The sequence below is a fragment of the Castor canadensis genome, chromosome 13, assembly GCF_047511655.1.
Source record: "Castor canadensis chromosome 13, mCasCan1.hap1v2, whole genome shotgun sequence".
Classification (NCBI taxonomy): Eukaryota; Metazoa; Chordata; class Mammalia; order Rodentia; family Castoridae; genus Castor; species Castor canadensis.
Genome location: NC_133398.1, coordinates 32,714,302 through 32,736,968, shown reverse-complemented (window position 1 = coordinate 32,736,968; position 22,667 = coordinate 32,714,302). Strand labels below are relative to the sequence as shown.

The 22,667-nt window shown below is 40.5% G+C and overlaps 1 protein-coding gene across 2 annotated transcripts in view; it reads left to right on the top strand.

The window, feature by feature from the left end:
* The first annotated feature begins 5,774 nt into the window (after window positions 1-5,774).
* Tmeff1 (transmembrane protein with EGF like and two follistatin like domains 1) overlaps window positions 5,775-22,667 on the top strand; it is an 84,519-nt gene continuing 67,626 nt past the window's right edge. The window contains exon 1 of one of the 2 annotated variants that reach the window (XM_020185519.2): window positions 5,775-6,070. In XM_020185519.2, coding sequence (XP_020041108.1) covers window positions 5,878-6,070 — 193 coding nt within the window. In that variant the 5' untranslated portion in view covers window positions 5,775-5,877. Of the gene's footprint in view, window positions 6,071-10,039; window positions 10,080-22,667 lie in introns of those variants that run through there. The other variant, XM_074051364.1, reaches the window with a different exon arrangement.

Here is a 22,667-nt window from a genome sequence, read left to right as displayed (position 1 = left end):
TTATTCTTGGTGCTGGGGATGCTAAGCATGTGACCCATCACTGGGTTACATCCCCAGCCCCTGGATGCAATCTTTTAGTAACTCATACCGATTATACCTATGAACGGGGGTCGGTGTGTTATTTCCATACATGCATACAGTGTGTATTGATCATTTCCAATTACCCTTCTTCCATGCTTCCCAATCCTTAGTAATCACTATTCTACTTTCTCATTGATTCTTCAAAGTAGTTACATAGGAGAGAGAACATGCAACACTTTTTCTGTGCCTGGCTTATTTCACTTTACATCATGTTCTCCAGTTCCATCCATTGTGTACACACACTACATTTTCTTTATCCGTTCATCTGTTGATGGGCACCTAGGCTGATTACTTAGTTATCTGACTACAGTCTTGATCATGTCAGTCTTTCCTCCATCTTGTATCAGATGATGATGCTTTCCCATTGTCTTATGCTTGTGATGTGGTGGTGCTTTGGAGTACAACTTTCCAGCTTTGTAGCCTCATCTATGAAATGGAAATAATACCTATTAGCAAGGTGGGTAGGAAGATTAGTAACAGCAGATATGATGTGCTTGACACCTAGGATGAAGCAGTTTCTCAGTGAATTATAGTTATTATTATCCCTCCACCCAATAATTATTCTCTTTCACCATCATTGTTGTTTTCTGGTCCCCCCTACTAGACCGTAAGCTCTATGAAAAAAACAGCAGTTTTTGTTCACTGCTGTTTCTTTGTATCTACAGCAGTACCTAGATCATAGTAAGTACATGACAGGTACCTAGAAACTGCCTTTGTTAAAAAGCCCTGGCTCCTCACTGGGGTCCACAAGTTAATTAAAAGCAGGAGAAAACCTGTCTCCATTTTGTATCCGTCTTCTTTATTTTGACTCTCTCTCTCTCCTGCAATCACCTTGGGTTCCAGGAAGAACAGGATTGATGGATAGTATCTTTACAACAGAGCTGAAACTACCTCCAAGGAAGGGATCAGCAGAGCTTCATAGGACAGAGCACCCCACAAATGAGGACAGTTACCTATAATGATGAGGCTGCACCCTGGAGCAGGAGTAATCATGTCATGGGAACCAGATTGCTCCCCTCCAGTGATGACAGTGAGAACCAGAACTGAGATAATGACCAGTCCACAGTTTGACCAGAATTGCTGCCCCAATTCTTCCTGGAACTAGTTGAAACTAAAGCTCATGTCTGCAACCTGAAGGTGGCCTTATTTTGCCTCTGCCCATGGTGTGCTGGTGTCATGTAATTAATCTTCTTCTGCCCTTAATTGTCTCTTTGGTGTATTGGGGGGAATGGCTGGAATGACATGTTGGAATCCTCACAGTTGGGCCTCTGGCCTGGAACTTGGTTACAAGTATTCAGTAAATATTTGTTGAATCAATGAACAAAGTTCTGAACAAGTGGCCCTTCTTTTGTAGGTTCTTCTTGTACCAACTGGCATTCAGACCCTCTTTCTCACAAGTTTTTGCTTGCTTGCCTGTAACACTTTCTTTACCTGGTTAACCTTCACTCATCCTTCTGATTTTACCATAAGCATCACTCCTTCAGGGAAATCTTCTCTGGCCTTCCTCGCCATAAAAGCATTTGCTAACGATGTTGCAATTTCACTGTCACTTATACAACTGTCTGATTAATATTTGACTGTAAATTGCCTAAGGTCAGGGACCAGGTCTCTAGTATTCACCAGTGAATTCCCAGAGACGAGTAGACCTGCAGTACAAATTTGCTAAATGAATGAATGAATGACTTTTTCCACTTCCCATTTTTTTTTTTTTTTAAATATTCCCTCTCTCTCTGAAGTGGGGTTAGACTAGAGGTCAATCCCTGGCTCTGCCACCATAAATCACCCCTTTCCCTGTTTCTGGTTCAAGCACTGTGACTCTTTCCTACCGGGGCCAATTAGTTGGTCCCAAGGTATCTCATTACTATTTATCAGGATTTCATTATGCAGCTAGACCACCCAACAGGAGGTCCCGAAAAGCTGGGATTTTGGCAGGGGTTGGTGGGAGTAAGGAATGGGATTTGCCAATTACTCCTACCTCAGTCTCACCGTATTTATATTTAGTATTTATCACACTGTTGTAACTTAATTTTTGGATGTCTCTCCCACTCCCACACAGCTGAGGGCAGAATTATCTCTTGCCCCCAGAGGCTACTGTAGTGTCTACCATGGAAGGAATACTTGTAAAGTTTTCTGGAAGGAATGCAAGGTTTCCCATGAGTGAAGCTTTAGTTTGAGCAAAAAAACCAACTCATAGGAGAGGGAACTACTTGTGACTTTTTTTCCTTAAACCTGAGTCAAGAAATTCTTTCCTGCTTAAGTTAATAGGACTTCTGATAGATTATTGCTCAAGAACATTCACTCCTTGTTGAACTCCTCTCAATGATATCTGTATAAGAAAAGACTACTGTACCTATTGTCCTTGGGCTCAGCTCTGGGACTAGTTTGAGCCAGTGGGATGTTAGCACATGCATACAAACAGCAGTGTGAAAATTGCTTGCATGGTTGGACTTGTCCCCTTGCACCATTGTTATCTCCATGAGAATTCCTTCTGGTAGCTGCTGCCCATGTAGCTAGGGTCCCAGGATGAAAAATGGTGGCATGGACCAGAGTTCAGCCTGTGCATAGGAGCCAAGCTCACCTGTCCAGCCAGGCCTAGCCCAGACCAGTAGATCCCAAGCTACAAACCCTATGTGACCTATGAGAAATGATTATTGTTTCATGCTGCTGAAATTTTATTTTGAAATTTGTTATGGAGCAATAGCTGATTGATCAAAGTTAGATCAGAGTTTTCTAAAGTTGGCAGTGCATCTGAGTTATCTAGAGAACTTTAAAAGAAATGAAACACTAAAGCTTCATTCAGACTGTCTGGAGTGGTGTTCAGAAATCTACATTCCTTTTAAACTCTGCATGGTTTTTATGTAGTACGTTCCATATCCTTTTGCTATCTGGTATTTTGGGGTCACCAATACAAAAGTATAATGGGGGTTTTATTAGATAACCTCCAAGACCCCTTTTCTTCTTTGAGATTGTATGATCAAAGATAGAGGAATCCTGTTTCAAAGTTTCAATTTGAAAACTTTTGAGAAATATGTGGTGAATGTTTCTTAATTTGAAGAAAGATGATTTAAAATAAATTGTGATTTATGGCCCCAAGGTTGTTTGCTTATTTTTTTAAATCTAAGGGTTGTCTCAGGATTATTTCTGACTGGGCTTATGGTCAGCAGACAAATGAAAATTTAGGGTAGAATACTGGGACTGGAGAGCCAAGATAGAGGTCAAGGACGAAGCACAAATGAAGTCAAGCTTAGCAGAGAAGTTGTGAAAGAAGTGGTCTGAGAAGAAGCCTGGGGTCATCAGTCTGGAACTTGAGAGCACAATGGTTTGAGGAAAGCCAGAAGTTCAACTTCATTTAGAATGACAGCCATGTCACTGCTAACAGTTTAGAGGCCTGAGGCAAATCTTAATAAAATGTTAAAAGTGCATTTTTTAAAATAAAAAGCATGATGAAAGCATAATTTAAAAGTTTAAAAAAATTATAATAATTTTTTTTTGCTGAAAAATTCAAACTATACAGGAAAATAAAAAGGAAAAGTACTTGTTACTCATAAACCACCTTTCATTATGTACTCCCGGTAGGAGTAACATACTGCTGTGTATTTCCTGACTGGGGTTGAACTCAGGACTCTCCACTTGCTAGGCAGGCACTCTACCACTTGAGTCACTCCACCAGTCCTTTTTGCATTGGTTATTTTTGAGACAGGGTCTTGTTTTATGCATGGTCTGGCCTGGATAGTGATCCTCCTATTTGTTTCCTAAAGTAGCTGGGATGACAAATGCTGGCCCATCCATTGGTTAAGATGGGGTTTCTAGCACTGCCTAAGTTGGTTTTGAACTGAGATTCACTGGATCTCCTCCTCCCCAGTAGCTAGGATTATAGGCTTCAGCCACCACACCTGACCCTTCTTTTTTTCTATGGACAAATACACATGTATATTTTAGAAAAATAGAAGTTTCTTATATTTATTCGTTAGTGTCCTGCTTTTTCCCCATCAACCTAATCATCGTCGTTAAGGCTGCATAATACCCCATCCTACGAAGGTACCATACTTGAACTAGTCCCCACTGGTGAACACTTAGGTAATATTTCAATATTATGAAAAGAAAAAGATAAGAAAAAAAAAAGGCTGTGCTGAAGATCCTTATTTATACATTTTTTTGCGTGCTTGTCCAATAATTTCCTTAGGACAAATTCCAATAAGTGCAATTGTTAAAGGGTAAATATATTTGTGTGCATGTGTATTTATTTTTAAAACACAAATTGAGCTTCCAAAATTATAAATTACTAGTACTAGGTTTTGTCAATTCTGTTAGCTCTTGTTAAATCATCAGGAGAAATTGTGATTTTATCTTTCCTTTTACTACTAGTGGCTTTAAATCTTTTCATATATTTATTGTCAGTTTTTATGAATAAGACAAGTTCAACTTTCCATTTTTATATTATGTCAACATTTCTTATTGACTTGACTTGTAACTTCTTTATATTGAAGTGCTTTGCCTAATATTAACATTGGCATTTTTTCTAATGAGGCTTTTTGTGTGTGACTGCTTTAATCTATTTCTTGCTTTTATTAGATAAGTTGATCAGTTTTTCAATGAGATTTTAAAACTCCTTTTGAGGTGGAAGGCAACATAAAAGACAGAAAAAGAAAGAGGACTTTGGAAGAATTCAGTTCATGTCTGGGGAAGTTGGAAGAGCACTAGACTGGGAGTCAGACCACTTTGTCTCTGGGTCCCAACTTCTTTATCTGAGATCAGGATAAAAACTCCTTTGCAGGGCTGTAAAAATGAACGAGAGAATGCACGCAAAGAGCTTCCTCCAGTCCTTGTGTATACCAAATCCCCTCTAAATCTTCGCCATAACGAGGGAGGAGAGGGCATATTAAAATTCGGTTGGTGGATGAGTTATCTGGGAACCGGGTGTGGGGTGCGGTCCTAGAGCTTTAGCCATTCATCTAACACTGCAGCACAGCTGGAGTCAGAACTTGGTTTCCCATCCTGATCCGGCTCAGTTCTTGGTCTGTGACCTTGGACAAGTCACCTTTCCCTATCTGCGGCTCAGTTTCTTCACCTGGAAAACAGACAGAAGATAGACCATCTGCCCTTCTTCCCCAGCCTTTTAAAGGCAACGCCTCGACGCGCTCACGGAGAGAGGCCAGAACATCTTGTCTCGGGAAGGCGGCCAGGGCACGCTCCGCGCGGCGGCGGGTCCGAGGGGTGTCGGCGCCCCGCGCCCCGCCGGCGGCAGGAACAATAGCTCCCCCAGAGGCGGCGCCGGCCGCGGGCGGGGGGCGGAGCCGCGGGCGTTGGGGGTGTGCGCGGGGCGGGGTCGCAGCCCCCCTCTTACTCCCCCTTCCAGCCGGCAGCTCCGTCACGCACCCCTCACCGGGAGGGCCGGGGTCTTTGTGACGCGCTGGCAACGGCCGCGGACACAAAGAAGAGGCGAGCCGGCGAGCTAGGGGCTGGTCTGCCCCCCCACCCCCACGCCTGCCCGCGACCCCCGCCCGCACGCGCGCGCGCTCGCTTGCTCCCTTGCCTCGGTCTCCCTCCTCCCCTGCGCGCGCTCCCTTCGTCGCGCGCCCGCGACGCGGTCCCACCGACTCTGTCCCGAGCGCGGCGGGCCGGGGCCTGGTGGGCGCTGCGGGCGAGCGGGCGGGGCGGGGGATGCCGAGGGGCTGCTCGCGGGAGCAGCGGCGCGGCTGCTAGGAAGCGCCCAGGTGGCGCGGGGGTCCCCGGCGCGCGGCTGGATGCCCCTGGCCTGCAGCTCCCTGTACTTCCCGCCGTCCAGGGGCGCCAGCCATGGGCGCCACGGCAGCTGAGGCGCCGCTCCGGCTGCCGGCCGCGCCCCCGCTTGCCTTCTGCTGCTACACGTCGGTGCTTCTGCTCTTCGCCTTCTCCGTGCCCGGGAGCCGTGCGTCCAACCAACCCCCGGGTGGCGGCGGCGGTGGCGGGGACTGTCCCGGTGGTAAAGGCAAGAGCATCAACTGCTCAGGTAGGACCGGCCGGAGCCCACCCGTGGTTCCCACCCTCTTCCCTTTCTCCCCCTCCTTCCTTCCCCTCCTTTCCTCCTCTCCCCGCGCTCCCTGCTGCCGGGTCCCCCCAGGCAGCGTGGAGGTCCCGGGAGCCGAGGGCGGAGGGCAGAGCGCGAGCGCGCGGTGTCGGGTTGGGCACCGGCGTTCGGGATGGGTGGGGAGTGGCCGTGCGTGCGTCCGTGGGTGTCGAGTGGCTGGGCGAGGGCGGCCCCTCGCGGACTGAGCCGATGAGGCCAGGACCCGCCTGGCGGAGCAGCCACCGGGGCTCGTGGAGCGGTCGTGGGTGTGCTCGCGGGAGCGCGTGTTTGTGTTGTGGAGGCTCAGGAGAGGGAGGATCGCGGTGTGTGTGTGTGTGTCGGTGTGTAGTGCTGACAGGGGTGCCGGGCGGGGGACCCGAGGCCCAGGGCCAGAAAAGTGACCATGTGCTGGTCCTGAGGCCTCCAAAGGGTATGTGGCTAAAGGAAACGGGTGGCTCTGAGGACGCGGGTTGGCTATGGAGAGTGCTTTTGACTGTGTATGTCTTTTGGGTTCAGATTAGAGATGGGGACTTGGAGTGTCACTGGATCTTTGGTTCTGGGCAGTGCAAAGTCCCAGGCACCAGGAAGTGACCCTGTGTTTTTGTGTATGGATGAAGCGTGGGGTTCAGGCAGCCACCCAGGGCCATGCATTGGAGGAGGAGGGGTGAGAGTCCAGGAGCCAGCCTCTTTGACATAGGGAGGGGGCGAGGGAGTCTTCTTGTGTGGGGTCTGGGTATAGAAAGAGGGGGTTAGGTTTCAGGGAGCACCCTGCGTAGTAAGCTGGAACCCTGGGTCACTAATGCTGTGTGGAAGCTAGGAACTGATGCTGTGCCTGTGTTTGTGTGTTTTGCAGGAGGGTCTAGAGACTGGCAGTCCCGGGAGCAAGGGAGTGACCTCTCCCCTCTCTCCAAGGCCGCCTGCCCTCCCACAGCTGTTGGGAACAAAGAGCTTACTGGGGCTTTAATGGATGACACTGGGGAGGAGGGGACTAGGCAGTAAAGTTCCCTCTTCCTTTATAAAGGGGTCCCAGAGGAGCCCATGGACTCAGGCCCTGGGGCAAGGAGAGGCATCCAGGTCTCATTTGGGGTTGGGGGTGGGGTCTTCCTGGAGCTGTCCTAGCAGATGCTCCTGGTCATAAGCCAATCCTTGCTTTCTTGCCCTTTTATCAGTTCTCAATCCTCTGCTTGTCCTATTTAACCAGTGAAGAGGGGAGAGGAGAGAGGACGGACGTGAGGCCACTGAGAATCTACTGGCCCACCTGCCAGACAACCTTTATACCTGTGGGTTCTTAAAAAGGCATTGTTTCCAGGGGAGTGATGGAGGAGCAAAAGGGGCTGAGCACAGGGCTTATGCCAACCTCGGTGAAGAGAAGCTATGGCCTGCTGTTTAGGTTTCTAGGCTTAAAAACCTTTTAATAATTTTCACATGTATGTTTTACTGGAGGGGAGGGGTTTTGAGAACAGTTAACAATGGCATGTCCATTAAAAGCATTTCCATCCATGAAATCACTTATTTTTCTAATGGTAAGTGGGATATGAGATAATGCTTTAGTAAGTAATCACACTTTATTCAGGAATAAAAGCCACTTGTACACTATCATGCCTTTTTTTTGTAACAAATGTTGGTTAACAAACTTGTAAGTGATCACAGCATGTCAAAATATTTTATGGGCTAATGTGTTGTGGTTATTTGTTCTTGCTAAGCTAATTTGTCCTTAGCAAAATACAGTGTTGATTTATGTTTTTGGGTATGTTGTCTAACTCTTTAGTGTGCTGGTCAAGTTTTAAGAAAGAATAGGGAGGACTAGAGGCCCACATGATGTAGCAAAAAGGAGACTCACCCTAGGGGTTCTGGCCATTGATACATAGCTGTGTATTTAACTTTTCTTAGTTTCTTCTATTAGGAGAGAGACTTTGGATTTAATTTCTAAGTCTTTCTTGAAGGAATATTTGTCACTGATATAAAAGTCAATATATTAGGCTGATAAAACAAAACATTTTGTAGTGCTAAGTTTTACTTAAATAATTAGGACTAAAGCTAGAGCCTTAACTCCATGGTATTTTAGATTCTTGTTATAACTTTCTAGGATGAAGACTAGGAAAGATTCATAAAGTATGAATTTTCTTTAATCAATGAATTTGAGAATTATAGTAATCCAGTTTGGACATAGTATCTGTTAGTGCAGGTTGAAATTCCATGTGAGCCTTTAGTTTAGTAGCTCTTTCTTCCTCTCTTCTTCCCCTTCTTTTTTTTTTTTTTGTTTTTTTTTTGGAGGCACTGAGGTTTAAATTCAGGGCCTCATGCTTGCTAAGCAGGTGCTCTAACTGCTTGTGCCACTCCGCCTTTTTTTTTTAAATGGGTTTTTTCAAGATAGGGTCTGTAGAACTATTTACCGAAGACTGGCTTCCAACCGAGATCCTCCTGATTTCTGCCTTCAGAGTAACTATTATGAGCCACTGGTGCCCCGCTCTTCCTTCCTTTTTTTTTTTTTTTTTTTGCTGTACTGGGCCTTGAACTCAGGGCCTTCACCTTGTGCCATTCCCCCAGCCCTATTTTTGTGAAGGGTTTTTTGAGATAGGGTCTCATGGAACTATTTGCCCTGGCTGGCTTTGAACTGCAATCCTCCTGATCACTTCCTCCTGAGTAGCTAGGATTATAGGTGTGAGCCAGGGCACCTGTCTCTTCCTTTTTTTGGAGACAGGCTCTTGCTATGTAGCTAAGGCTGGCAGTTCTGCCTCAGCTTTTTGAATGCCATGACTGTAGGCATGTACAACCACACCTGGTTCTTTCAGTAGCTTTTTTTTGTCCAGCTATTTCTAACAAAATGAAGTTTAACTCAATCATATATTGGAGTTTTATAATGTAAATGCTGGCCTTGACTGTCCGTTGTCATTTTTGGTTTTAGGACATCAGTTCAGCCTTAAACCTGATTCTCTCAGCCTATGGATGTTGGGTCACTCAGAACTTTTTGACACTTAAGATATGAAGAGTAGGGTTATGGCTTTATTAAATTAAAAAACTTCTTGTGGAAGAGGTTTTACTGGAGACTTCCTGCCAAGTTGGTTGATGTTGATATGTTAGTCAACCAGATGTTTGACCATCCTCTTCGTTGAGTTTCATAGATTTTGGAGCTTCTGCAGTTCGACATTTTCCATTTTGTTCACCAGCCTACATTAGAAGATTTGGTCAGATTATCTTGTTAGAATTAGGTAAATGTCTGTATTATCTTCCCCTTTTCCATTTTAGTGGGAAAGCAAATGTAGAGCCTGACTTCATAAGGAGCCCATGGTGGCTTTCTCTTTTTACAGTATTCAAAGACTTAGAATACCTGTTCTAGAATTTTTCAGCAGATATGTGGCAAGCTTTTATCCATAGCTATTTTTTTCTGGATCTGCATGTCTGCTTTTTTGAAAATTGAGGCTGTGTTCCTTCATTTCTGATATTCTGGATCCTTGTCATGATAGCTTAAATAGCTAGCAGTAGCTTTTAAGCCAGATCTAAGAGTTTTTTCAGTATCATGGACTACACTTCATTAGATCAGGAAGCAAGTGCTTTTGAGCTGGCTTCTATATTCCTTTACTGTCTGGTATCCAGGCTACTTATCTTAGATGTTAGCTCCCTTTTATCAGAGTTTTAATCTTCCCAGTTTGCAGGGCGTGCTTCCCAGTTTGCAGGGCATGAAGCTGAATGGGTCTCCCCTAAGCAGTGGGCCTTTTGTGTATCTCTTGTTCTAAACAAGCCCTTTCTGTTGTGTTCTTGTCCCCAGTATTCAACTCATTCTGCATTTTAGGGTCATTGCTGTTTTTTAAATCTTAAATTTTTACAATATTTTACTTAGGCTTTTAAAAAAAATCTGGTTTATGAGAAAGTTCTCTGTTCATCTAAAGGGAAAAAAAGTTTGACAATATGTGGTGTTTGTGAAGAAAGATGAACTCTGCGCTCAGTAGACCAGGTAACCCGATAAGTGACTTTTTTTTCCACTTGTAACATGAATGAGTGGTCCTTTTTGGATTGAGGGTGTTTGAGAAGAACAAATGAATTTAAGCATGTGCATTTCTATCTTATGGTTAAAGAGGCAGAGAAACACCCTGAGACACCAGTAAGTGAGTGGCATTTGATGATAGACACAGACGGAGAAATTGAAATAGGTTTTAAAAATGTCAAGGAGGTTAGAAGTGGGTGCTCTGAGTTGTTGTATAATGGTAAGAATGGTATAAATGTCAGCTTAAGAGAAATGCATTGTTAATGGCAATTCAGGATTCTGGGGATTAAAAAGTAAATTTTTCTAGCTAGTGTGTGGAGTCTTGGTTGGGACACTTTTCTCTATCTCATCTCTAATATAAAATGTGGATATTAATTAATTTACTTGGGAAACCTTGATTGAAGGCCTGCTTAGTGTAATCTAATATACCAGATGTTAAGGGAAATGTGTGAGAGGCCATCCCTGCCCTCAAGGGCCTTATAGTCATAAAAGTAGTGGTTAGCCTGCTGCAAATACATACTGTGGAAATGTCTGCTTAGCACATCTGGACCTCTTCTACTAGTAAGCATTTATTGACTCTTAAGAGCACTGGAAAAATAAAAAAGCATACAGTTAAATAATTTTTAGCATGTTCAAAAAGTTGGACCATCACTACCATCTAATTCCAGAACATTTTCTTCACCTGCTGATGAAACCCTACACTTGTTAACCATTACTCCACATTTCCCCATTCCCCAAAACCCCCAGCTGCTACTAATTAATGTTTTGTCTCTGAATATGCAAGTAAATGGAATCTTACTCTGCGTGCTGTGGCTTTTGTGTCTGGCTTCTTTCACTTAGCAGAATATTCTCAGTGTTCATCCATGTTGTGGTATGAACTAAAACTTTATTTTTTTTTGGTGGTACTGGAATTGAAATTTGGGGTTTCACACTTGCTAGGAAGATGCTCTACTGCTTGAGCCATGCCTCCAGCCCTTTTTGCTGTGGTTATTTTGGAGATAGTGTCTCATTTTTTTGCTCATGTCAGCCTGAACCATTATCCTTCTATTTATGCTTCCCACTGTAGTTAGAATGACAGGCATGCCACAGCACCCAGCTATTGGTTTAGATGGGGTTCAGCAAACTTTTTGCCCAGGTTGCCTTTGAACTACAGTTCTTTGGATCTCATTCTCCCAAGTAGCTAGGATTACAGGCAGGTGCCTGGTTTCATTAATTTTTTTTAATGGCTGAATAATATTCTATTGTATGGCTGTGCCACATTTTCTGTGTGTATTCCTCTATTGATGGGTTTTTGGGTTGCCGTGTGTAGACATATATTTTCAGTTCTTTTGAGTGTATACTTAGGAGTGGAATAGCTGAGTCACACAGTAACTCAGTTGTTTAACAATTTGAAGAGCTGCCAAATTGTTTTCCAAAGTGGCTGTATCATTTTATATTCCCACCAGCAATGTATGAAGGTTCTGTTTTCTCCATGTCCTCACTAGCACTTACAATGTCCGTCTTTCTAATTGTAGCCTTCCTAGTGGGTGTGAAATTGTTTATCAGTGTGGATTTGATATGCATTTACCTAATGACTAATGATATTAATCATCTTTGCAAATGTTGGTCATTTGTGTGTCTTCTTTGGAGAAATACCTTTTCTGGGCGGGCTTTTGACATTTTAGATTAACCATTTCCTTTAATAAATCATACTAACCAGTTCCCACAGCAAGCATACAGACGCTCAAACTGATAGGTTAGCTTTAGTTTGTCTGTGTGTCATTTCCTTTCCTGCTTACCAAGAGTTAGTTGTGTTTCCTCAAACTTATTTATACTAATGGTACTTGGAGTATAATTTAATAACTGTTACTCAAATTGAGAAATACAGATACAAAAGTTATTTTATGAAATGCATTAGAAAGATTTGATAAAGGCAAGAAGCTGAAAGAATTGCCTTTGAATAAATTAAATTTGTGATCATAGCCACTAGAACAGTGGAGGAAACCCTGACAATTTTTGGAAGGATTTCTCGGAAAACATATTTTTAAGTCACTGCTTTTCTTAAAAGCAAGGGAAAATGGATTATTAGTGTGGTTTATTTAAGAAAATGGGGAATTGACTCATATTCAAAGAAAAGGTCTTGGTGTGCAACACTGGGAAATGAATGTACATTTATATTTAAAGTTAAAATGGCTACAGTAGGTCTATCATTTGCAAGCTATTTTCTACTATAACTGACTTTTTTGATAGACTGATTCGAGATCATTCTTGTGTATGTTTGAAGAGAGGGTCTCCACTGTCCGAGGTGTCAGAAGAAAGGTATAGGTACCTTGTTGAAGGAATGAATAATGCTGATTTGTAGGAATCAAAAACCATTTCCCAGAGTAAGTAACACTTCAGCTGGACTTTAAGGGTGAGTAGAATCTCAGCTTGAAAGACTAGGTACACTTTGGCCTGAGGCCTTTGCTGTTGACATTCCTTTTGCCTGGAACCTTCTCTTCTCAGTTATTTATCCCTTCCCCTTCAATGTCACCATCAAATGATGGCAGCCTTCTGCACCCTTCCATATCCTCTCTCCTCTGCATAATCTTCCTTCATACTGTTTTCTTATGCCAAAGCCCATTTTCCTGTGTCACCTACTACATATTTTACTTATTATTTCTCTCCTTTATATAGGTGTGTGAAAGTAGGGACTTTTGTTTTATTCACTGTTGTGTCAACAGTACCTAGAATGAAGTCTGGCACCATTAGTTGTCCCTTACATATTTATTTATAGCATGGATTAATGACTGAATAAACATAGCACCTGAGAGTTAAGAAGGCAGTATTGTGGATTGAGGGAAAGTTTTAGAAGAAAAGGCACAATGGTGAGCAAGTGACAGCAGTATTTCTGGAGTACTGACCTAGTGCAAGTGGGTGAAGAAAGGAGACAAGGTATAAGTTGCTGGCAAGATCAGTCCATCAAGATCAGTCTAAAGACAAAGGAGGCTTTTTAAAGGATTCGAGTAACATTCTGGTTTTAGAAAGCAAACTGTGGAATTGGTGACCAAGAGAGAGGAGAGGAAAGACTGGTAACGGGTGAAAGATAAAAGTGGAGATGGAGAGAAATGAGAAAATGCGTTTGACTTGCATTGTATTTAAAGAAGTTGCACTAGTTGATAGCCATTGGAAATCTAGAGGTTTCACTTGTTTTTTCTTCTGGTGGTACTGGGATTTGAACTCGGGGTCTTGTGTTTGCTAGGCAGTGTTCTAGTACATGAGTCATTCCCCAAACCCCCTTTGCTGTCGTTTTTTGAATAGGGTCTTCATTTTATGCCTCAGCCAGCCTGGGCTACTGTTCTTGTATTTATGCTTCTGTTGTACTTGGGATGGCAGGTGACAACCACCACATCCAGCCTTTTACTTGTTGAGATGGGGTCTCCTAGATTTCTTGCCAGGCTGCTTTGAACCACAGTCCTACTGTTCTCTAAGATTAAAATATGGATTAAAATTCTGCCTTTTCTTTTAGACTTTGTACTGGCAACTTTGGGCGCTCATTTCCAAAATGAGCCAGAGCTGTCTAGCAAGACATGAACTTTGTCATGTCTTGACATGAATCACTTTGTTGATTCTCATTCTGCCATCATGCTTATTTCATCTTTTTCTGCCTTAGTCACTGGATCTCCTGCTATAATACAGGTTGGGTGAATTGTGAGGTGCTTAATTTGGGATAAGAGAGCCTGTTTGGAGGAGAGTCATTATTCACAATCAGTCATGAGGTGGATGCAAATTCTTACTTCTGCAGTGCCCAGCTGTTCCTGTCTGAAACTCCTCCAGCCTGTACTTGTAGCTTCCATTGCTGTTTTTTTCCTCCTTTTAAGTTTTTTCCCTATTTAGCATCCCCTTCTTACCCTCCCAAAGAAGAGAATGGTTGTCAGTGGCTACCTCACGCAGGATGATTTTTTTCCTTCTTAACCCTTTCCTTGAATCCACCTTCTGTGTCTTTTTCTTTGAAACTTACCCAATATCTGATTGTACCATTTTCCTTGAAACTCTAATGAGTTTTTCACATATCTTTTTTCCTTTATTTTTAAATTTTTTATATTAGTACTGCCTTTCCTTTCCCCTTTTCTCTAAGTTCATGATGTTTCTTTTTCTTTAGCAATAGGCATTTATGATAAAATTTCTTTAATCATTGTAAAGCACACAAATTTAGATATGTTATAGGTAGTTTGTTTAGTGATTTTTGCATTATGGTTTGAGAATTGTGTCATAGAATTTCTATGTGGATTTTTTTTTTGTATTAAAGTAGGTGTGTCAAGGGGGAAGGGATGGGAGGGGATCAAAAACAACAAAAAAAGCTGGGTGTATCTTTGCATCCTAAGTATGGAGAACAAATTTTGTGAAATATCCTGGGGTATCAGAGTACTCTTCCCAGGAAAGGAAGTATGATTTCCTTGTCTTCTCAGTTTCTACACTAACTCTTAATTTTACTAAAAATTTTTGAAGACTTATAGATAATTTCAGAGAAAAGTTGTAGGAGTACACACCCATATTCTCCAGTTGTTAAGATTTTACCACATTTGCCTTCCCATAATCCTCACTTCTGCTCTATCTTCTGTCTGTCATCCCTTTGTCAGGTTGTTTCTGATAGCTTTGCCAAGGTTGGTCTCTGGGACAGGGAGAACAACTTTATTATTTTATCAGTTATGTACATTTAATTTTTTCTTTTCTCATCTCCTGCTAGTGAAATATTAAAGACTCCCACTACATAGCTTTATCTTTAAGTTTTCTTATAAGAATTCTTGTTATCCTATTTAGGACACATACATTAAATATTATTTTGTCTCATAATTTAATCTTTTTAATCTTTGCATCAGGTAGATTTAAAGGATCTCCTGAAGTTAGAATGCTGCATGGCCTTTTCTGGGTTTATGTTTGTTCTTTTAGTTTTTAGGTGTTGGGGTTTGTTTCCCAATAGAGATATAGATCATTGGGCTTTCATAGGCATTCAGCACATTTACTTAAATGCACTAATTATGATATTTGTGTTACTCTTTACCATTTTTCAAAAAAGTGTACAATCTGTTATATTTTTCAGTAACAGAGTTGTACAACCATCATCACCATAATCACTTTTATAACATTTTCATCTCCCCCAAAAGAAACTTCATATTCATTAGTGTTATTGGAGTTCTAGGGCAAAAGCCCTGGCTCTGGGAATCTCAAAGAGCTAGCCTCAACCTTGGGTCTCCATATGCTACTCAAAGAAATGAGCAGTGGGGACAGCCAGAGAAAGGAGCTCTGGTCATTGTGGTCACATTAGCAGGAACAGTTGAAGAGGTTCAGTGACCCCAGGTCTGTCTTTGAGGGGCTGAAAGGAACTTGAGATTTTTATAGAAAAGGGGAATAAGAGGCAAGAGTTGGGGTTTTGTCCAACTAGGGGGAGTGTGCACAGCTGACAGAGCAGCTATCTTTTAGGGCCTTGCTCTGGTTGATCATTGTCTAGGTTCTGGGCTGCTCTACATTGTCTGTTATGCCTTGAAGGGGATCCTTGGTCCTGCCTAAGGTGGGCAGCCTCTTTCCCATTATGGAGGTAATTGCTCCCACTTGGTGATGGGGTCATCTCATCATGGGTTGTCAGTTCTGCTTGTCTGGTTTGGTCTCTTGTCATAAAGATGTTTACTGATCAGTCCTGTTCTTCCTTCCTTGAATCGAAGGTAACTGCAGAAGAGATGACTCAAAAGGAAAAAAAGCATAGGGGAGAGTTGAGTAAGAGAAGGACAAAATGGAGTTTGGTCATTGACTGGGTCTTTCTTCATTAGCAGTTCCCAGTCTGCATCATCATTCTTCCCAGCTGTAGGCAGATACTAATCTATCTTTTGCTAGATTCATTTAGTCTGGACATTTCATTTAGATGGAATCAGGCAATATATGGCCTTGTGTAGTTGACTTCTTTGACATGCGTAGTGCTTTTATGGTTGGTCCCTGTTGTAGCATGTGCCAGAAATCCATTCCTTTATATAATTGAATAATATTCCTTTGTATGGACCATACTATATTTGTCTATTCATTTTTTAAAAAAAATTATTTTACTGTTTTTTCTATTCATCTTTTGATAGACATTTGGGTTGTTTCCAACTTTTGGCTGTTATATGTAGTGCTGCTCTGAATAAGTTTTTGTGTGGACATGTGTTTTCAGTTCTCTTGAGTACATACCAAGGAGTGAGTGAGATTTCTGGATCACAAGGTTAACACTCTGTTTAACATCTTGAAAAACTGCCAGACTATTTTCCAAAGTGGTTACACCATGGTACATTTTTGCCAGCTGTATGTGGGCAGTCCCTTTCCCACTTTTTATTGTCAGTTTAAGTTAATTAAATTTGTTATTTGTTATGTTTCTTTTCGTGTACATATATATGTGGTTTCTTTAATGGAATTTAAAATTTCATTGTCTTTTAAGATGGGTTAGGAGGTAACTGACCAATTTAGTCCTCCAGCCCTCCTTTTCACATAGTTAGAAATGTCGTTTTAACAGAACTATTTTCATTATTCCTAGTATTAATTCTATTATGAGCATTTCTCATGAGAGAAATGGGGGATTTAGGAACTTGGCACACTTCTCATGTACTTTAAAATTCTATGTTTAAGTCTTAAAATTTTCTCAGTATTTGCTTTTATTAGGTGACTTCATTTGGTCTTAATCCTTTGTAACTGTTCAGATCCATTTATTTTTAACAGGTGTCATGTGTGGTGCATGGCCCAGTTGGCTCATCATTTTTTCAAGTCATTTTTAAGGTTCTAAAGTTCTTAACGTGCTCTCCTGCCTTCAGAAACTTTGGCAGGTGTTAGGTTTTCAACCACAGCTCCAGTTCCCTCATTTTTGTGCAAATATTCTCTTTTTTCTGTGGTTACAAAAAGGGGGAAAAAATCCACACCTTTTTTTGTTGTTGTTGTAAAAGTAGTGTATGGTCTATGTAGAAAACTTGAGGAATATGGAAAAATGTAAAGATGCAATCTGTCATGATTGCTTCTCTTCTGTATCTCTTAATGTTTATGCTGACCATTGTTTCATTTTATACCAGAAAAAGTTGAACTTTTTTTTGGATATTAGTGTTTGCTTTGGCATTTTCCATTTATACTGGAGCCACTGTTGTTCATAGCTCAGATTACCTTTTGGGATTTTTAAGTTGTTTTGCCTTGTCAGCTTTCATTTAAAATTGTTTTCCAAGTGAAAGTAAACTGCTGATACTGCCTTATTAGTTCTGTTGTTTATAGCCAAATTGATGTATTCAGAGTCTATTTTGTTCACAAGTCAGCTCAGTCTTTGTTTTAGTCTGAGTTCATTTTTACAAAGCTTCTCCGCATCCCACCTGCCCCGCCCCCGCCTTTGTAGAGTGGTTTGAGATACTTTTTAGGTGGTATTCTTATGTTTACCATTGTTGCTTACTTCTTTAAGTTTATAGCGTAAGTGCTTCCTAATTTACTGTTTAATTAAATGTGGGTATTTTCTTTCTTGTTTTTTAATTCAGCATTTTACAACAGAATTTAAGATGGGGCTTAAGATTGTGATTGTGTCTTTTTAAGTTTGGTTTTGGTGGTTTTGGTCAAAGAGCAGAACTATCTTTTACAGTGTCCAGTGCTCTTATGTAAGCATCTCATTTAATTCTTACAATCCTATGAGAGGTAATTATATCCATTTTTTACTCCAGGGGATTTCTCAGATTTAGTGCTTTGGTGGGTATTTGGCCCAGATCATATAGTTACTTAATCAAATAATTGGAACCCCAAGTGTGGAATTCTTTTCTAATGCACCAGAATTTGTGAAGTCTTAAAAAAATTCTCTTAAAATAGCTAATACCAAGTTCTCTAGTGCCAATTTGCAAGTTGTTTTAATAGATTTTAGCCTTTGTGGGTGAATTCTCAGGGTTCTGGCCACCTCCTGTTCTTAGTGTTGCAGACAGTAATGACCAGCAATTAGAAGTAGAACCGGAAGACATAGTTCTTGTGTTTAGATTTATTTATTAACTGTAAAACTTTGGATGGAGGAAGTGCATTGACAGAACTTGCCAAATCCTAACATGTGTATTTATTATACTGTATGTATAGCTTGATAAGCTTTTTTTTTTTTAATTTCACATTGTCTTGATCCTTTTAGATATCAGTACATGGGTTTCTTTCTACCATATATTTTATGTCTGCATATTATCTTATAAATAATTATTTAATTATTTCCTAACAAATGCTTATGTTATGCTGAGTGTGGTGGTACGCACCTGAAGTCCCAGCTACTTTGGAGGCTGACCCAGGAGGATACACGAGTCCACCAGTTCCAGGTTAGACTGGGCAACACAGTCAAACCCTCTTTCAAATAAAAGCTGATGATAACAGTCTTGAACATATATTTTTGTATGTTTTTTCTTCATCTCCATAATATTTTCCTGGAAATGGAATTGTTGGGTAAACAGATAAAGATAATTAAAACTTTAATACATATGGCCACATAAAAGATTTACCAGTAGGTACTCTCATAGTCAGTTTGAGTTTTCATTTTTCTACACCTTTCCTAACACTGATGCTGATAAGAAAATAGTACCCAACACTTAATAGGACACAGGATATGTCACACATTGCTCTGATATCTTTCTTACCTTTCTTGAATCCTCCCTCAGCATTACTAGAGAGGTGCTGTTTACTATTTTATAGGCACAGAGGTGGTAAGTGTTAAGGTCACACAGCTGTAAGTGGGAGAGCCAGGACACTAACTGAGGAGGGCTGGTGTCAGGGCCTGCCTGCCTCTTAAACACCAGATTATGACACATGTTCATTTGTTGTTTGTCTGAAATTTTTCCAAAATTTTAAATAACATGATAGTTTTATCTGATCTTTAAAGATTTTTTTTATTAAGATGACTCAAATGAAGTAAAACTTAACTATTTTAAAGTACTCAATACTGTGGTTTTTGTATCTTCATTCTATTGTTGCTACCATTATCAGTATCCACTAAGAACATTTCTGTCACCTGGGAATCTAACTGTGAGCCATCAATCCCATTGTCCTTACCTCTGTCCCCTGGCAACCACTGAGAGACTCAAAGTCTCCATGGCTTTATTTTTCTGGATATTTTATGTGAGCAAAACTATACAATATGTGGCCTTCTTGTGCCCGACTTCTTTCTCTTAGCTTAATATTTTCAAGGTTTTTAAATATCATAGCATCTCTCTTTTTTTTTTTTCCTGGCTTAAAAAGTAATACAAGATCATCATAAAATTCAAAGCAATTCACAGTAACACAGAATAAAGAAGAAATTTGAGATTCCACCAAAAGATAACTCTTTTTTACTTTGGTGTATGTACCTTCCAGAGTTTAAAAAAAAAAAAGTTTATGTTAGATAGACCTTCCTTTCTTTTTTTGTGGCACTGGTAATGAAACCAGGGCCTTGAACATGCTAGGCAAGTGCTCTTCTAGTAGGCTACATCTCCAGCCTACATGTTATACTTTTTTTTTTTTAATCTGCCTTAAAAAAAAAAAAGCTGTAATGTGTCATGTCAAGAAATGTGGAGATTTGTCATCATTATTTTTAATAACCACCATAATAGATTCAGTTTATGGATCTGTGAGAGGAAAAAACACAGGTTTGCCAAGCTAGTGTCAGAACTGATGAGAAATAGGAAGCCAGGAGAAAGCTTTGCTGTTGAGGACCTGGGGGAGTGCTGGGCAGGTCTGAAATATCCCTGGAGCTTTTTTACTTTTGAGCTTGGAATCTAGTTCTTCCCCTGATCCTGCAGTGGTTGTCCTCCCTGTCACCTTGCCTCAAGCATCCTGACACAGGTATTTAGATTTGGAGTAGGCAGCAGGGAAAGATCGCAGGTGTGGGGGTGCAGGATTGACAGGATCAAAGTGTGATGGTTTAACAAAGAGTAGTTTGGCAGTAGCATGCAGAATGGAGTGAAAAAAAATCAGATAATTGTGTGGCATATGTGAAAAGCCTTTCGTTAAATATAGCTTAGAGAAGCTTTAGTTGTCACTGCTGTTAACACTTTTTAATATTAATGTAAACTGCTTTTGGTTTTGTGTCATGAGATATTAAGTTTATTCACCCATTTACATCTTTATATTAGAAGATAAGTACTGGAATATGGTTAATTTAGTAAACAAGTTGAAAATTTAACTTCTAGTACATTTGATTTGCTGGGACTTAAAGTTAACATTGATTACATCTGTTGCTTAATTTTACTTTGAATTATATTTTTATGATTTGTGTTATTAAAGGTGCTCCTTGGATGTGTTGGGAGTTGAAGTCATGTTTGGGGAATAAAGTCAATCTTTGCTGTATACTGTGCATACTTGTTCCAGGCACTGTTGCGCTTGAATACGTTTTTACATCTAATCATTAGAATACCAAGGAAAAGTATTATTTTGAACTTGGCCTTAACTAACCCCCAGACATGAGTGATTTTTAAAAATTATTACTATTTTTTGGCAGCACTGGGGTTTGAACTCAGGACCTCACATTTGCCAGGCAGGTCCTCTTAACTACTTGAGCCACAACTCGAGCTAGACTTGTGTTTTGCTCATTGCATAGCAAATTATCTGTAGGGTGATTTGAAATCACATTGTGTTTTTCTCCCTTGAATAATTACCAACATAAAACCTCAAAAAGAGGAAAAAAAAATCACTTGTTCAATTAATCTAATACATTTTTGTCTTTTCCTGCCTGGCTGAATTTTTCCTCTATGTGTTTTAAAAATACATATAATTACATGTATGGATTTAGTTTTATGTTCTTATTTTAGTTTAGCAATTCATATTTTCATAATACTATGCAATATTTTTATATTCTATAAACACACATCTTTAAATTGCTATGTAATATTCCATGGCTGTGCCACGCCATTTCCTGTTGGGGAATATTGTAGATGTTTAAATATTTTAAATACTTTTACTGTTTTCAGTGTAGAGATCATGGAATTGGTTAGCGGGTAGCCAGGTACAGTTTGAGGAATGAGCTAGGGTTGTTCTGAAAGTGAAATCATCCAACAGGGGGCCTATCAGATTGGATTGGTGTGATTTTTCTGAAAAAGGACAGGTTTCCTTAAATTCTATCAACATTTAAATAGTGATTATAAGCATATTTAAAATTTGTTTTAAAGAACAAGCTAAAAAGTTTGAACATGTTTTGTAGGGAGTCAGTAAGGAATCAGATGAATAAAAAATTCCACATGTTTAAGGCCTTAGAGAGTATTTATAGGGCTTTTCCTATAAGGCTGTGAAAACTAGAAATAACACTGGCACAAACAGACACTGCTGTAACAAGGTTGGGAAAACCGGATTTGAACACTTGAAGTCGAGGGTGCGAATAGAGAATGCTGCAAGAGAGTGAAAAAGACGAGATGACACAATGGGCACAGGTGCTGAAGGCAGAACATTTTTATTTGTAGTAGGAACCCTCTTATGGTAGGTAGTTGGTTATGAAAGTTATTTTAAATGGGGAGTCACAAAAATGATTCATAAATGCACATAGCATTTTATTTTAACTTAAATACATAAATATGTATTTATTAAGTAATATTTTGAGAAAGAGCTCAGAATTTTTCATTGAAGATAGTTAACTCATAAAATGTATTTATAATGCATTGGTTACAAATTCCAGTTTTTAATCCTTTTAAAAGAACTTAGTCTTGTGGATACAGAATGGTAAATGTAATTGCAGTTGTTTTTAAAGCTGCTCACCCTTTTCAGTTTAGCTTTCATAAAAACAATGTATTTTCATTCCTGTGAAATGTTGAAATCACGTAAGTAATAGTAACAAATACAGTGAGCATAAGTAAGGGTGAGTAGTTATTGATGCAGGGGAACAGCTCCCCTGGTTGGAGCTAAAGTGCTCCTGAGTGCACTGGAGTATGACCTCGTAGCCTTGAGGATTTTTTATGCCATACACATTGGTCTGTAGGTTTTAGAACAGTGCATTTTGGTTAAGCTGGAGAGCTGACTAAGCTGGAGACAAATTCTAAGGGAGCTGTGGTCTTGGACTAGACAGTAGGAGAAGGAAGACGGAGTAGTCAGACTTGGAGGGATAGTGAAGATTACTGGGCTAGAAAGGGAGGCTGTAGAAAGATCCAGAAAAGATTTAGAAGATTTAGGGTTAAAAAAAACCAAAACACCTTTGGATCTTTAGACTAGGAGGTTTCATTGACTTTGAAAAAAAAGTCGTAAGAAGAGAGAGGAGGCCAGGCTGCTTAGAAGTTGAGATGTTATTGTGGCCAATGCCTCTACTTTGAAACCTAGCTTAACATAAACTTGGAGTCAATATATTTGAGAGTTTCCAGTGATATGGAAAATAGTTGTAATATGCTGATATTTTGCAGACTACTGCTTATTTGACTCATTTTCCCCGATAGTGATGGTGTTAGAAAACCAAAGGGTATGGGAAGGTGAATATGGTGCAAATCCTGTGTACATGTGTGTGTGTAAGTGGAAAAATGAGACCCGTTGAAACTATTCCAGAAATGGGGTTGGGGGAGAGCATAAAGGAGAATGGCGGAGGGAGTAAATTCAAGTATGATATATTTGATACATTGTAAGAACTCTTGTAAATGC